This window comes from Castanea sativa, chromosome 11 (genome assembly GCF_040712315.1).
Source record: "Castanea sativa cultivar Marrone di Chiusa Pesio chromosome 11, ASM4071231v1".
Lineage (NCBI taxonomy): Eukaryota > Viridiplantae > Streptophyta > Magnoliopsida > Fagales > Fagaceae > Castanea > Castanea sativa.
Window position 1 is genome coordinate 69,271,727 of NC_134023.1, and position 14,631 is coordinate 69,286,357.

The 14,631-nt window shown below is 29.2% G+C and overlaps 1 protein-coding gene across 1 annotated transcript; it reads right to left on the reverse strand.

Moving 5' to 3' along the window:
• Positions 1–1,826: 1,826 nt before the first annotated feature.
• Positions 1,827–10,328, reverse strand: LOC142615748 (vicianin hydrolase-like). Its single transcript, XM_075788566.1, has 13 exons — positions 10,107–10,328; positions 9,890–9,959; positions 6,877–6,935; positions 6,685–6,760; positions 6,139–6,216; positions 5,293–5,380; positions 4,946–5,198; positions 4,664–4,779; positions 3,516–3,730; positions 3,386–3,417; positions 2,750–2,852; positions 2,534–2,642; positions 1,827–2,191 (listed from the first exon to the last, which is right to left on the reverse strand). The coding sequence occupies exons 1-13, from the start codon at positions 10,266–10,268 to the stop codon at positions 2,023–2,025; spliced, it is 1,530 nt and encodes a 509-aa protein (XP_075644681.1). The 5' UTR covers positions 10,269–10,328; the 3' UTR covers positions 1,827–2,022.
• Positions 10,329–14,631: the final 4,303 nt, after the last annotated feature.

Consider the following 14,631-nt stretch of genomic DNA (forward strand, 5'->3'; position numbering starts at 1 on the left):
TGCTAATAAATGCCCTTAGGGAAATGGTTAACAATCCATTTTAAAAAAATTTGATACCAATTTTATGGGAAATTAAAATAGTTGTCAAAATATCAATTGCTATTTTTTTTTCTTTTTCCATAAAAACTTTCTTTAAATGGATTGTTAATTATTACCCTAAGGGCACCCGTTAGCATTTCCCTATAAAAATTAACAAATTTTTTGAAATGAAGTAAATACTTTCACCAAAATTACGAAATTGAATTGACACATGTCACAAAATTAGAGCTTAATTGAAATCTAATTTGAAAATATAATTAGATTTTCTTTTAACTTTGACTATATATATGATTAGCACTTTCCGAAGTTTCCAGTGAAAACCTTTAAGGTTCAAATCCCCCCTCCCTCAATTATTGAATTATTAAAAAATAAAAATTGAAGAGAGAGGGTAATGAGCCATGCTTGGTATACAATATTTTAGATGCTTCTGATATAATAATAACAATGACAAATAATAATTGTTGTAATAATAATAATAATTCATTAAAGGGAGAGTTAACTACTAGTACTATCATCATGATAAAAATGCAAAATGTCCTAAGATCAATTTGGATCAATCTAATAGGCCAATTTTTTTTTTTCTTAAGAATCAATTGAACAGGCTACTTGTATTATTAGTTTAGTGCTACTAACCCCTAAGATATCTTAAATAATAAAGTTGACAATTCCATCTAACTTCCATCAGTTGTAAGTGATGGGAAGTACTGATTACTTGCACTACACGTGATCACTTTATTATAATAAAAATATATATTTTTATAGACTTAAATAAAATAAAAAATTATTTTAAACCATATTGGGTAAAAATGCAAACCTATGTAAATCCGAATTCTATTTATTTATTTATTTTGAATGAATGAATGAAATGAGTTAAAAAAATCTGATGAATCCAGCTAGATAATATAGATCGATCGATTTTGATATCGGTTGACACGGGTATATAAGTCATGTTATACAACGACCTTGTTGTTCCGATGGAGAGAAGAACCTATGATTAGCTTTTTGGGAAATTTCCAAAGGAACAATTTCAACGAAATCTTTCAATATCTTATTTTACTATGTTCAACTTTATGTATTCCTCTATCTGTAGTGTATTGAAAGGTCTGAATTAATAACTTTTTATTATAATGGAATTTTTTAACAAATTTTTTTTTCTTTTTCCTTCTACTGTCTCCCCTTATCTTTTTATTTTCTCTATCCAACATTCCAACAGACAAGAACCACCATGGCCACCATCCTTCCAATTAAAAAATATATATTGTTTAGTGCTTTCTTAAATTTCCATTCAAGAAAAAATTAATATTTTATTTTATTTTTTAAATGATTTTATTTAATTTTGAAATGAGTTTTTTTTTAGTAAAGTCTATTAAAAAATGAACTTTCCATATATAATAAAATAGTTACATTACATGCACTACAAGTCCACAACTACATAATTGTGAGAGAGGGGTCAATTTTGTTATTTCTAATATTTCAGGTGTCAAAACAATAAATTGACAATACTAAGAGTTTGTCTGAAAATATTGTTTGAGAAGAAGAGTTTGATGTGGTCACAGAAAAAATTATTTTACAATATTTTTACAAATTGTTAATGTGATCAACTTCTTATTAGTTTTTATTTAAACCCACTATTAATATCACTTTATTATTTATCGATAACTACTCACCATATCAGCAGTTTGTAAAACTTTTTTGTAAAAAAGTTTGTATTTTTAACACTATTCTTTAATAATTAGTCATAGTTAATACCTTTTTGTTTAAAAAAAATGTGGCATATTGCACACAAATGATAAAACGAGACACAAGTGAGATGTGTCTTTTATTTATTTTTTTAATTAGGATTAGTACATAAACAAATCTTGTACACACAACCACAAATACAAGACTAGATCATATAGTAGGTAGAATCTCTTATGAACCATAAAGCTAGGTTAGAGGAAGATTATTTCCTCTCTAATTGGCTTAAATTCCTCAGAGTTACACTTATTTTAGGAGGAACATCTTGAACCAGTAGGCGGAGTATTTGAGGTGTCTTTTCAAGTTGTTTTTAAAATCCACAAAAGTAAGGCCAAATCGAACAGAGTAACCAGCATCCCATTCAAAGTCATCAAAAAACGACCAAGCATAGTATCCTTTCACATTCACACCCTCCCTGCAAGACAAAATTTCACCATTAATATCCTTTGTTATAATATTAAAACAATTGTTTTTATGTATTCTTTAATTTTAGTTTGAAATTAATAAGGGTGTGCATGGGTCGAGTTGGGATAGGTTGAGAAGATATTTCAACTTAACCCACCATGGTAGGTTAAAAAAAATTCAACTCAACCCACCCACCCCTAAAAACCAATCCAATCTGACGGGTTAGGTTGAATAGGATCGGTTTTGGTGGGTTGGCTGCATACCCTTAGAAATTAATGTCCCTCTTTTCATTTTTAGTTTTTTGAAATGAAAAAAAAAAAACTGGCACGATTTTATATTTATCAACACTCACTTGATAGCCTTTGAAAGATATGATAAATGTGCATAGTGGTATCTTATCCTTAAACTATCTTTGAGGACAGCTTTAATCGGCAAAGAGCTATTATTTTCAGTAGCAATGCCTACAAAAGAAGAGTACAACAAATTACACAAGTAGTACAAGTTTAGACACTACAAAAAAATTATTAAAAATAGTAATAACAAGAGAGGGGAAAAAAAGAGAGTATACCATTCTCTGTTATGTAAATCATTGGATTGTTGTAATTTTTCTTTATGTATAGCATAAGCTCTCGAATTCCTTTAGGATAGACGTAAAGCCAATCCAAAGCAGTCTACAAAACAATTCGCACCATATACATTAGGTAAATGGGAAAAATGGAACATGGAACAGCAAATTATAAAAGAAAAATAAATAGACGCATGTCATACAATAATTGGTAGAGTATAAGTTATTAAGTGTGACAATCCTAATGGAACAAAAGTTTTTATTTTTATTTTTTAGTCAATTACAACTTACACCCAAAAGTTTGAGGGTGTTTAGATCTTACACCTTAAAGTTTAAAAAGTTGGATTTTACCCCTTGAAGTTTGGAGATATTTGCATTTTACACCCTAATGTTTCAGAAATTAGATTTTATTCTCTAAATTTTAGGAGTGTTTGAATATTACATCTCTAAAGTTTTTCAATGTTAAGATTTAACACTCTAAAATTTCAGAACTTGGGAGTGTAAAATTTAAACACCCCCAAACTTAAAGGAGTAAATTCCAAATTCTTTAACTTGTAATTTGCAATTTACCATTTACCATTTTTTTTTAAAATTTTCACAATATATATGTAGAGAGAGAGAGAGAGAGAGAGAGAGTACCGGTGTACCAAGAGGAGTCCCATTTTTAACAGCTGTGGATCAAGGTAAATGTATTAAGCTAATAAAGGACAAAATCATTAAATGGAAAAGAAAATTAAAAAAACAAAAAGGGCTATGATTTGAAGCATACTCGTGAGAGTGAGGCATCTATCTGTAACATAACTAATGTTAACACTGCTGGATGCAGCACTTTCCGCATAATTTGTTGTGTAGTAATTCACACCAAGAAAATCGAAGGACCCTTTTAGCAATTTGGATTCAGCTTTAGTAAATTTTGGTAGTCGATTACCCACCAAAGATCTCATGCTCTGGGGATAGTCACCATATGTGATTGGATGAGCAAACCTATACAGATTGTAGATGATATTAATTGTTAAGCATTTGTGTGAATATAATTAATGAAAGTTTATGTATAAAAAAAACTAAAAACTACAATTACAAGCCTTCAAGAAAAGTATTGGAAATTGAAATATGTACGTACACAGAAGATAGAATCAAGATTAACAGATCAAATGTAACTAGGGTGTGTATTTAATCCTCCAACTCAATAAATCTGACTCAACGTAGTATCTTGTGTTGGTTTTTGTGAATTGATGGGTTAGGTTGTGTTAGGTGTTAAATTTTTTGAAACTCATGATAGGTTATGTTTGAGTTAGCAAAATTTTAATTTAAGTAACCTAATCTAACTCACGCCACTGATAATTAAAAAAAAAAAAAAATATATATATATATATATATATATGTATATAGATATATGCTTTGAGATTTAGTTTAAATTTGTTAGTTTGATTTATTTTTGTCTTTTAAGACTTATATGGTTTAAATGAAGTTGGAATATAATGCCCAAATGTATGAATTTTATTTATTTAATTGATAATAAGCTTAAATAGTTGAAAGAAAATCCATTATTTTTGTTAGGTCTAACAAAATGATTAGAGTTACCATAGGTTGGCTAGATTGAAAATTTCTTAATTTGAGAAAATTAGTTTTATTGAATAATACCTAATCCCCATCCAACTCATGATCAATCCATGCACACCTCTAGAGCTAGCTCTAGAAATACAATATACCATAAATATCGAAAAAGAAAAAGGAAGGGGGAGAGAAGGATTAAAAATCTATATCAGTATAAGTGCTTGTGAGGGGTAATGGCCGGGTTTAAGTTTTCAGAAGGAAGCTTCACACACATATACATTTAGATTAGGCTATAATAAAATTTCTATCTTGTAAAAAAAAAAAAAATATATATATATATATATATATATCAATAATACTCACCAACCAAATAAGAAATCAAGAGCTCTAGAGGCAGCCTTGCTACAAGAAGAAGTATTGTATTTTGGCATGAACCAATGACTCACTATCGTAATCCCAATTATCCCCTTTTGGTAAGGCTGCACATATATTAAGTCAATCAAAATTTCTCCAACATCACAGATTCAATTGGTTAAATTAGCATTAAAACATTAGTATTTGAACAATTATAATCTTAATTTGTTTTCTTCAAAATTAAACATTAATATAATCAATTTTTTCTTTCTCTTTTTTAATTATACAAACCTGGTATTTGTCCTTGTACAATTTCACAGCGGCTCCATGAGCAAGAATAAGGTGATGGGCAACAATGTAGGATTCAGTGGCAGAGTTACCAGCAGTACAATTTCCAAGATAGCTAGAACATCGTCCTGGTGCAAAAGAACCAGAGCTGTACCCAACGAGTCCTAAATTATTTGGTTCGTTCAATGTGACCCAATGTTTAACTCGATCCCCAAATGTTTTGAAGCAAAAATCCACATAATCTCGATAATCCTCCCTATTCATAAAAACGTATAGTTAATAATTATTAATATTGCACAATTTTCTAAGCATTTGGAGGGTATATATTTGGTTGAATTGCTTAAACTTACACTATCTTAGGACTTAAAAGTCCACCATACTCATCTTCTAGAGCTTGGGGAGGATCATAATGTAACAAAGTCACAAAGGGCTTGATACCTGCCCACAATGTGAAATATAAAATTAAAAAAAAAAAGGATCTATACGAACAGAGTAATGTTACAAGTACTACAAATTTTATAATACATAGATCTTGCAAATTAATATGTCAACTTGTTTTAAAAAAGTAAAGTCTTTATTATATTATTCGTGTAACACCAATTACATTTACCTTAGTCATTAAGGATTTTTAGAAAAATTAGTAACATCTTTACCAAAAACTAATGTGACAATCTATTGAGTTTAAAAATTAGGATCTATTGAGTTTTAAGTAAAAAACTGATGTGACAATCTCTTATTAAATGGTATAAAACATGAGTTTTATACTCCATGATTACCGAATTAGGACCCTTAAATTTTATGTTTTCAAACCATCCTACTAAAACCAATAAAGTTCCAAATCATGTGATAACTTAATATGAACAAATATTCTGTTAATTTTCTGAAAAGAAAGGATTTGATTACCTTAATTATTGTGCAGTTAATTATCACTCTACTAATGGTTTTTTTTTTTTGAGAAAAGTTTCAACCTATGGTGTCCGCTCCTAATGATAGCTCTTTATCATCAGACCAAGACACCAATCAGTTTTTGATGTAGGCGGGATTGAACCCCAGATCTCTTATACAACTATCAGAGACTTTACCAGTTGAGCTAATTATAACCCACCACTATACTAATGGTTCATCCATATAAGTTCATATATACAGTTAGCATTGCAAAAATTATAACCGAAAATAAAAGTAAAATAGAACTTCACCATTGTACAGGAGCTCATTGATGAGGTTGTTGTAGAATTTGACTCCCATTGCATTCACTCCCCCGCTTAATTTGCCCTCTGTAAATAAAGTTGAATACGGTCAACATCATGGGATCCAATAAAAGCTTACATGACCTCTTACAATAAGTCTAAAGACTAAAAAATAATAATAATAATAATTTCATAATTGTTTTTACAAGATAGTATGTTGTAATTAATGTATAGCAAAAATAATGTCAGGGATAAGATTGTATGGAAATTATGTTGCACCAATCATAATTTATCATCTCAACAAATTGCATATACATAATTTTTTTAATAAATTAAAAAAATATTATTGAAATTCATTGTTAATTTTTGTAATTTCAAATTATTTTTGTAATTTCAAATTATAATGATGTTAGAAAAATAAAATAAATAAATAAATTTTAATGTTACATCATCGTAATATGTATCATATTAAAGACACAGCAAACCAAACGCCCCCTTATATGCTTAATTACTATGTACAAATGGTGAAGATGGATTCAAGTTGGGTGTTCTTACTAGGCAATATTCTTGACCATGAGATAGAGAATCTGAAAGAGTCCAATCCAATTTTTTTCATCAGCTTTATGTCCTCCTGAAACATTTCTTCATTATTAAAATAAAAAAAAAATAGTCCTACAATTTTTTTTTGAGATAGGCTTACAAAGAAATCTTAACCATTCTGTAAATAATCTGCTAGCTAGACTTTACCTTATAACGATGATAAAAGTCATCAGCCACATCTCCATTGCTAGCATCCGTAATTTTTTCTGTGATGTTCATGCAACTTTCACAATGGTTAAAACAAAGAGAAATTGAAATACAAGGAACACAAAATTGCTCAATCTTATTTTAACTGCGTAAATCATATGTACTTTTTTCTTTTGAAAGGTAATCATTATGTAATTATGAGCTCCACAAGAGTGGTTCAAGTCTAGTTTATAAACTTTAACCAAATTTCAAAATAAAATTTGATACTTATTTTTCAAATACATCTTACACTCTTCATGTCAAAGGCTTTGTAATTGAATTGACACATCTCTATGCACAAAGTGCTTGGGGTCTAAGGAGGGAAAGAGTTTGAGCTGTGGGATTAGCAGCATGTTGTAATTATTATTATTTTTTTAAAATCTTAAACTCTTCATTTTTATATATACATTTAAAAATTTTAAATGTTCATCATAAATGACTCTTTTATAATAAAAAAAATTAAGAGAGAGAGAGAGAGAGAGAGGGATTGATTGAATAAACTAATAGAAGAAATTTTTTACAGAATGCTACAAAGCTTTTTTTTTTGTGAGAAATAAAAAACTGCTGTTATTTTATTCAAACAACTGGTAAATCAACGGACACAATAAAAATTGAATCTGGGGAAACAGACTCCATTTTGACTTGTAAAGGGGAAGAAAACTTTACTATCTGATGTGCGCCATTGCGTTATGGAATTTTTGTTTGCTAGTATGGAATTTTTATACAAAGCTAGTGCCTAGTCTGATACCTATTGTTATTTGCTAGTATAGATTTTTTTTCTTTTCATGTAAAGTAGCACTAAATATTTAGTTTTATTTAACTAAAACTCTAATTAGTTTTTGGAGTAAATTTAGTTTTCCGTATATTTTGATCTTGAGTTTATTTTCTGTTACGTGAGAAAATTTTTTTAGCCCTTGGGATTTTGTAACGGGAGGCAGTGCGCTCTACTATATAAGTAATTGATGTGATTGTATAAGGTTTCAAGTAAAAAAAAATGCCCCAAATTTTAATTTAATTAAACCTAAATATTAGCCAATAAATAAAATAAAATAAAATTTTTTTTATCAAATGAGATAAAAATGTTATGTTCACACCATTTTTTACAGTACTTTTACAATAAATCATAAATAACAGGTTGTTACATGCTGTTATTGATGGCAAAAAACTAATTTCACTAGTGACTTTAAATTAGAACTAGTAACAACTTAACACATAAGATTTATTGTGAAAAATATTGTAACAATACACAAAAAGATTCACAACATTTTTATAGTAGTTGAGTTGACAAATTTTTACTAGTTCTCACCTAGGTACACTATCAACATAGCTTTTTTATTTACTACTACCAATTTGTCACATTAAGAAATATGAAAAATTTTGTCAAATTTTTTGTGTTGATAGACTTCTAAAAAAAATTTCTTCATTGTTCAAGTTAATTAGTAATAACTTTACATCTAAAATAAAACAATAGAGTTTAAATGATATTTAATTTTTTAAAGTTAAATTTAAATATATAAATATCTCAATTCCAACTTTTGCTTTAGACCTCTAAATGCATCAAGCTGGGCACATGGGTACAAGTACAACCATTATTTTGTATTATTAATCACACAATATTTCAGACATACTTTTATAAAATAAAAAAAAGTCCCGCACATATGCTTCTATCATAGTACACGTTATTATTAATCGTACTATTTTACCATGCAGTGGTTTTTTATTTAGCCAAAAATAAAATAAAATAAATGCCGGTAAAAGAAGCTTATTTAGATGAATTAGCTTATTTAGCTTATCATATTACATGTTTGAGAATAACTTATTTAATTAAAATTAATTTTTTTTAAGTACTGTAAATAAAATTAAAAACTAACTGAAATAATATAGTGAAACAAATAAATAGTATTAAAAAGTATAATAAAATTTATAAATATTAATAAAATTAAGTTAAATAATAAAAAAAATTAATTAAATGGTAAAAGAGATAGTGATTCCCAATCAATGTCAAACAGATTGACTTGTTAGGATGTCTTATCCCAAAGAAAAAAAAAAAACGTGGTTATCACTTTTTTTTGAGAAGCACGTGGTATCACTTATCACATCACTGAAGGAGCCAATTTTATTGGCTATTCAAGCTGTTGTGGACCTTGTGGTGAGACTCTTTGGATGTACTTCTTTTCAATCATATAGGTGCCATACTGCCATAAATTTGGGTTAAAGTGAAAACTTTAACCGTGAAATAAACTTAGCAGCACATGTATTCAATTTTCTCTGCCGACAGAAACTACAAATTTGGGTTAGAAACTTAGAATGATAAAACCTTGGCTCGCATGAAATAATTTTCACCCATGTAATCTATAAGAAATTTTATGTTTTCATAAATAAATTAACAAGTAAAATATTTATTTATTTATTTATTAGGAAAGCATGGAATTTCTTATAGATTGCGTGTCCGTTTAGCACAAGCTGAAAATTTTAGTTTATTTGTAATTTTAGCTTATTTTAATTGTTATTCATGGGTGTTATGTACTTTTTGGTATTATATATAGATTCTACTATACTATTCAACTAACTTTTACTTTTATTTACAGTATTTTTAGTTAAAAAATTTCAATTTTAGCTAAATAAATCATTCCCAGACAGACAATATATAGGTGAGAATTATTTTAGATATAAAATATGAGTTTGTGGTGCCATGAGCTCTTAGAATGGTAATCTATAAGTTTAATGGAATACTTCTCTCTCTCTCTCATAGGAGTCCAGAAGGTTTTTGGGATTATTGAGTACTTTTACAAGAAAATAAAAATAATGTAAGCAAAAATTGAAGGAGGAAAAAGATCAAGATTAAGTTTATATTTGCACCTACAATAACAAGTGATGAGTTGCATTAGAATTCAATGACACAGAAGAAAACATTACGAAGCTGTTAATCTGGTAAAGTTTTAAACCCCAGAGATCGAGAAATAGAGAGGGAGACCTGGATGTTTCTTGGTGAAAATGTCCCATGTACTAGGGCCTCTTCCATCAGTATGTGCTGCTCCTTCAGACTAGCCATGAGAACAAAAAGAAGGAAATGTTAGATTATGTATATTTTGTGGTTAAACTTGGCTGGAAAAAAAATGCATGATAGCTAATTTGAAGCATGAAAATAGTCTAATTCCATTTCATATACGTGTGTGTGTGTGTGTGTGTACCTGGTAAGCAGCTGAACCAGCTCCAAATATAAAATCAGAAGGAAAACTGCTCCGGTTGAATGGCATTGAATAATGAGTCAGTTTTGCACATTCAGTGCAAGCAGACAAGCAGGCCAAGGCTAGGAGAAAGAAGAGGAAAGGACCTTGGACTTGGAGTGCCATGGCTATAAGTGTGATGCCCAATGCTACTTCCAAACTCCCTAATATATAGAATTATAGGAGGGAAAAGTTAACCATTCAAGTCAATATAACTTTAGAGTTATATAAATTTTAATAACCATCGAGGTGAAAACTTATGAATGGTAAATGATAAAATGATACCAATAATGGACTGACATCTTAAGATTTTGATGAAATAAGTTAAATTGATGTATCTCATTATGGGTGTTAAAAGACCCCACCTCACATTGGCTTGGAATGGGTATCATTATTGTAGATTTGTAGTGTTTATCACTTTTGACACACGTGTTGCTTTTTGACGACCATTCTGTGTGAGTTGATTGTCTTTTTATATGTGTGGTCGAGAATATGGGACTCGTACACATGTCAACTGTTAAAGAATATTTTACGAATCTTATTTTTAGAAGTCTCAACTAATTTGTATCTTGAATCATTTTAGAAAAACAGTCGTAAATTATTTTATAATATTTTTATAAATCTTTGATATGACCAGTTTTTTATTAGTTTTTATCTAGATCCACTATTAATATTACTTTTTTATTTATTAATAACTACTCACCAAATTAGCAGTTTGTAAAAAATTTTATATAAAAATTTGTATCTCTAGCATTACTCTACTTTTATAGGAAATATAAAAAACAATAAAAAAAAAGTTTGATATTCTGTTCCTTTTCTATAATAGTTTCTAAAAATATTTTCTAAACGAATGCTTATAGGACATCTGATAACAAAATCCTTCTTAAAATGAATTCCACTAATAAGCAATCACTCTTGAAAATCGGCTTGCAAGAAAAAGGTACTCAAGACTTTATATACACATAATAACTTACACTTAATTTATGTAGGATACTAGAATCATAAAATAAAGCTAGAAAAAAAAATTCACATCAATTACACAATATTCCTAAATTAGAACCACTTAACATATGGACCACAATAATTTGTTAATTTAAATAATTTAATTGGTCAAGTGTAAGGTGGTAGGTTAATTTGGGAACATTAAAGGTCTGTTTGAGATCCGCTTATTTTGCGAAAATTGAAAACTTTTTACTGAAAGTACTGAAAATAAAGGTAAAAGTGAGCTGAAATAGTATAGTAAGATTCATGAATAGTACCATAAAGTGCAGTGAGATCCATCAATAGTAGCAAAAATAAGTTGAATAGTAAAATAAGTTGGTAAAAATAATATTTGCCAAACAAACACTAAGGAAATTATGCTCTTTTTGTTGTATGTCTTGGAGGACTTATTTAAGTATTTTTTTTAACAACTCTTGTGTAAGGTGGTAGGTTATTTAGGAAATGTTCTAAAAATTTTATGAATTTGTGTGGTGTGTTTAAAATTTTAGATGAGGTCCCACTTTTTATCATGTCAAATTTGAAATACATAGAAGAAATTATTGAGTACTCACGCAAGTGGTCCTCTGAGAGTACTCAATTTGTCATTTCTTTGAGGTTGATGAGCTTGACTTAGGGTCTGTTTGGTTGGAAGAGTGGAAAAGTAAGAGGATAGAATATGAGGAAGGGATAGAAAAGTGAGAGGATGAAAAAAAATATAGTTTTCTCTCATATGTGTTTGGTTGAGAGGATGGAAAAGTGGAGAGATGGAAAACTTATTTGTTTGTTTGAGAAGAAATATAAGATGATGAAAAATGTAATTCAAATAAACTTAATCTCATGCCCCTACTATATAAAACTATTAAAACATTATAATTTTTTATTATATTTCCGACAAATATATTAAATACATTTATAACTTATAAGTATTAACTCTACTTTTTTTTAAATTTAAATTACACAAATTATTTTTCATAAAAAACCCAAACACAAAATAAAAAATAAAATATGTCGACTAGGTTTCATAAAAAAAAAACACGTTGTTCTATAAAATAAAATAAAAAATAAAAACAAAATAGAACACACATTCATCGGGTTTCACTTTCATCCTATCTACCCATTATGCTAGGCTTAGAAAAAAAAAAAAACACGTTAATAATATGTTCTGTACCCAAATGCGAAAGTATAATGACTCACTTGATTTGGATAGCAACTTTTTAGGGTATTTGTGTAATTCAATACTTGGTTCATCTTTTCTCCCATTCTCTTCTTAGTTTTCCTTCTAATTGATAAATATTTGTGGGCTAGGAGTGATTTTTTTTCTTCTTTGTTTTCTATGCCTCTTATTTTCTCTCTTGAACTAAACAAGAGAAAACGGTATTTTCTTTTATATTTTCCTTTCTTTCTTTTCCATCTTTCTTATTTTCATCGCAACCAAACGAAGCCTAATCCTCGTAAAAAATCTAAGCCATTGGTCGTGGATTACACATATGATAGCTTAGGGTTGTCCACGGGTTGGTCCAAGTCGGGTTTGTGCCCAACCGGGAACCGACCCGACGGAATCGGGTCTGGAAAAATCTCACCCGCCGCCGACCGCTGGAGTAAACGGATCTGTTCGGGTCGGACTTCGACGGGTGGCGGACGGATCGGTCAGCGTCCTAGCTCTGAGAAAAAGGCGAGAAAACGGTGAGGAAACTGCGAGCAAAACCCAATTCCGGTGAAAATCTCATTGAAATCTATGAGATTTCGCTAGATCCAGTGGTAATCTCACCAGATTCGATGAGATTTTGCTAGATCCAGTCAAAATTTTGTTAGATCTACATGAAATATCGTCTGAATCTAGATTTTTTCACTGAGATCTGGAAATTTATCGCTGGAATCTGGGTTTTTCTCGCTAGAATTTGGGTTTTGCTTGCAGGTATCTGGAATTTTTCGCCGGCTTCTGGGTTTTCGCCGGTCGGTTCGGGTTTTTCAAATTTTAGGGGAGAAAACTCGCCAACCAACCCGCCGTCTACGGTTTTTGGAGTCGGAGACCCGCCGCCAACTGTCACCGGCATTGAGTCGACCGGTTCTCGGGCCGGATTGGACAATTTCTTCGGGTGAGTCGGGAATCGGTTTTCTGTGGACAGGCCTATGACAGCTTGTGGTGGCAAACGTGTAGAAAATCATGGGATTAATCCAACTTTTAAGATTCCTACGGTATGAAACTTTTTTTCTTTTACTGAGCAGGACGTAACAAGTTGTTTCCTATAGTGGAATGCTGTCATATAAAAAGCCTCGTTTAAAGCACCATATGGTACTTTATGATTTTTAAATAATTATCTATTTAGATCTGTATGTTTCATTAAAATTGATTTTTTTTAAATATTGTAAATAAAGATAAAAGTTAATTGAAATATGACAGTAACATCTATAAATAGTATCAAAAAGTACTGTAGAATCCATAAATAATAAAAAAATAAGCTGAATAGTAAAATAAATTGGCAAAAATAATTTATGCCCACTCACTATAGAGTATATAATAGAAAAATATGCAAAATATATAATTTTATATAAAAATAATTTAGATTAATTAGTGTATAATTATGTAAATTTACAAGTTTGTTGTAGTGATTGCGTAAATTTACACCAACACCAATGGGTAAATCAACATTCAATCCCATTTTCCTTTTTTTTTTATTTAAATAGTACTAATATTTTTTTGTGTATTAATTAATATATGTGTTTTATTTTTATCATTTGATTTATGTATATATATATCTATAATATTAATAACAGGATTTCCACTTTACGCTTAGATTAAAATTTTTATCTTGTATCAAAAAAATAACAGGATTCTTGTTTGGGTTTTATCATTTTGTGTAGTAAAATATTTTCATATAAATTCTTAAATTCTCTAAAATACCTAATCTTTTAGTTAAATAATTTTAAATTTAAAAACATATACAGGTTAAAAGAGTAATATACTTTTTTTTAAAAAGTTCTTAAAAAATTTAGGCTTTCAAACTTTATTGATTCCCATGCTATCTTTAATTATTTATCTCACTTTTAAACATTATTTCACTAAATCCAAAATAAAAAATAGAAGAGAGCCTAATTACCCGCTCAAAATGCTTGTGATGAGTCTACTATGTGTGCGTATATATATATATGAATTTGCTTTCATTTCTTGAGTCATTGGTCATGATGATGATGATGGTATGGTGGGCTAGGTACAGGATATGGTTGGTCCCAATTTAGCTAGATATGGGTTTTTTGTGTTTTAATAATATTATTATTTAATTAATTAATTTATTAACTAAAATGTGGTGATGTGCACTGGACTGGACCCTCTTGAAGATAATTCATAATTCTATAATATATATATATATATATATGCTTAGATACCGGGCCTTTTGTTTTTTTTTTTTTTGTCTGATAATTCGATAATTTGAAACTGATTTTGTTAGAAGCACTAAAAAATGTCAGTTAAGGTAAGTATCTCAACTTTGTATTTTAATTTTTTTTTAAT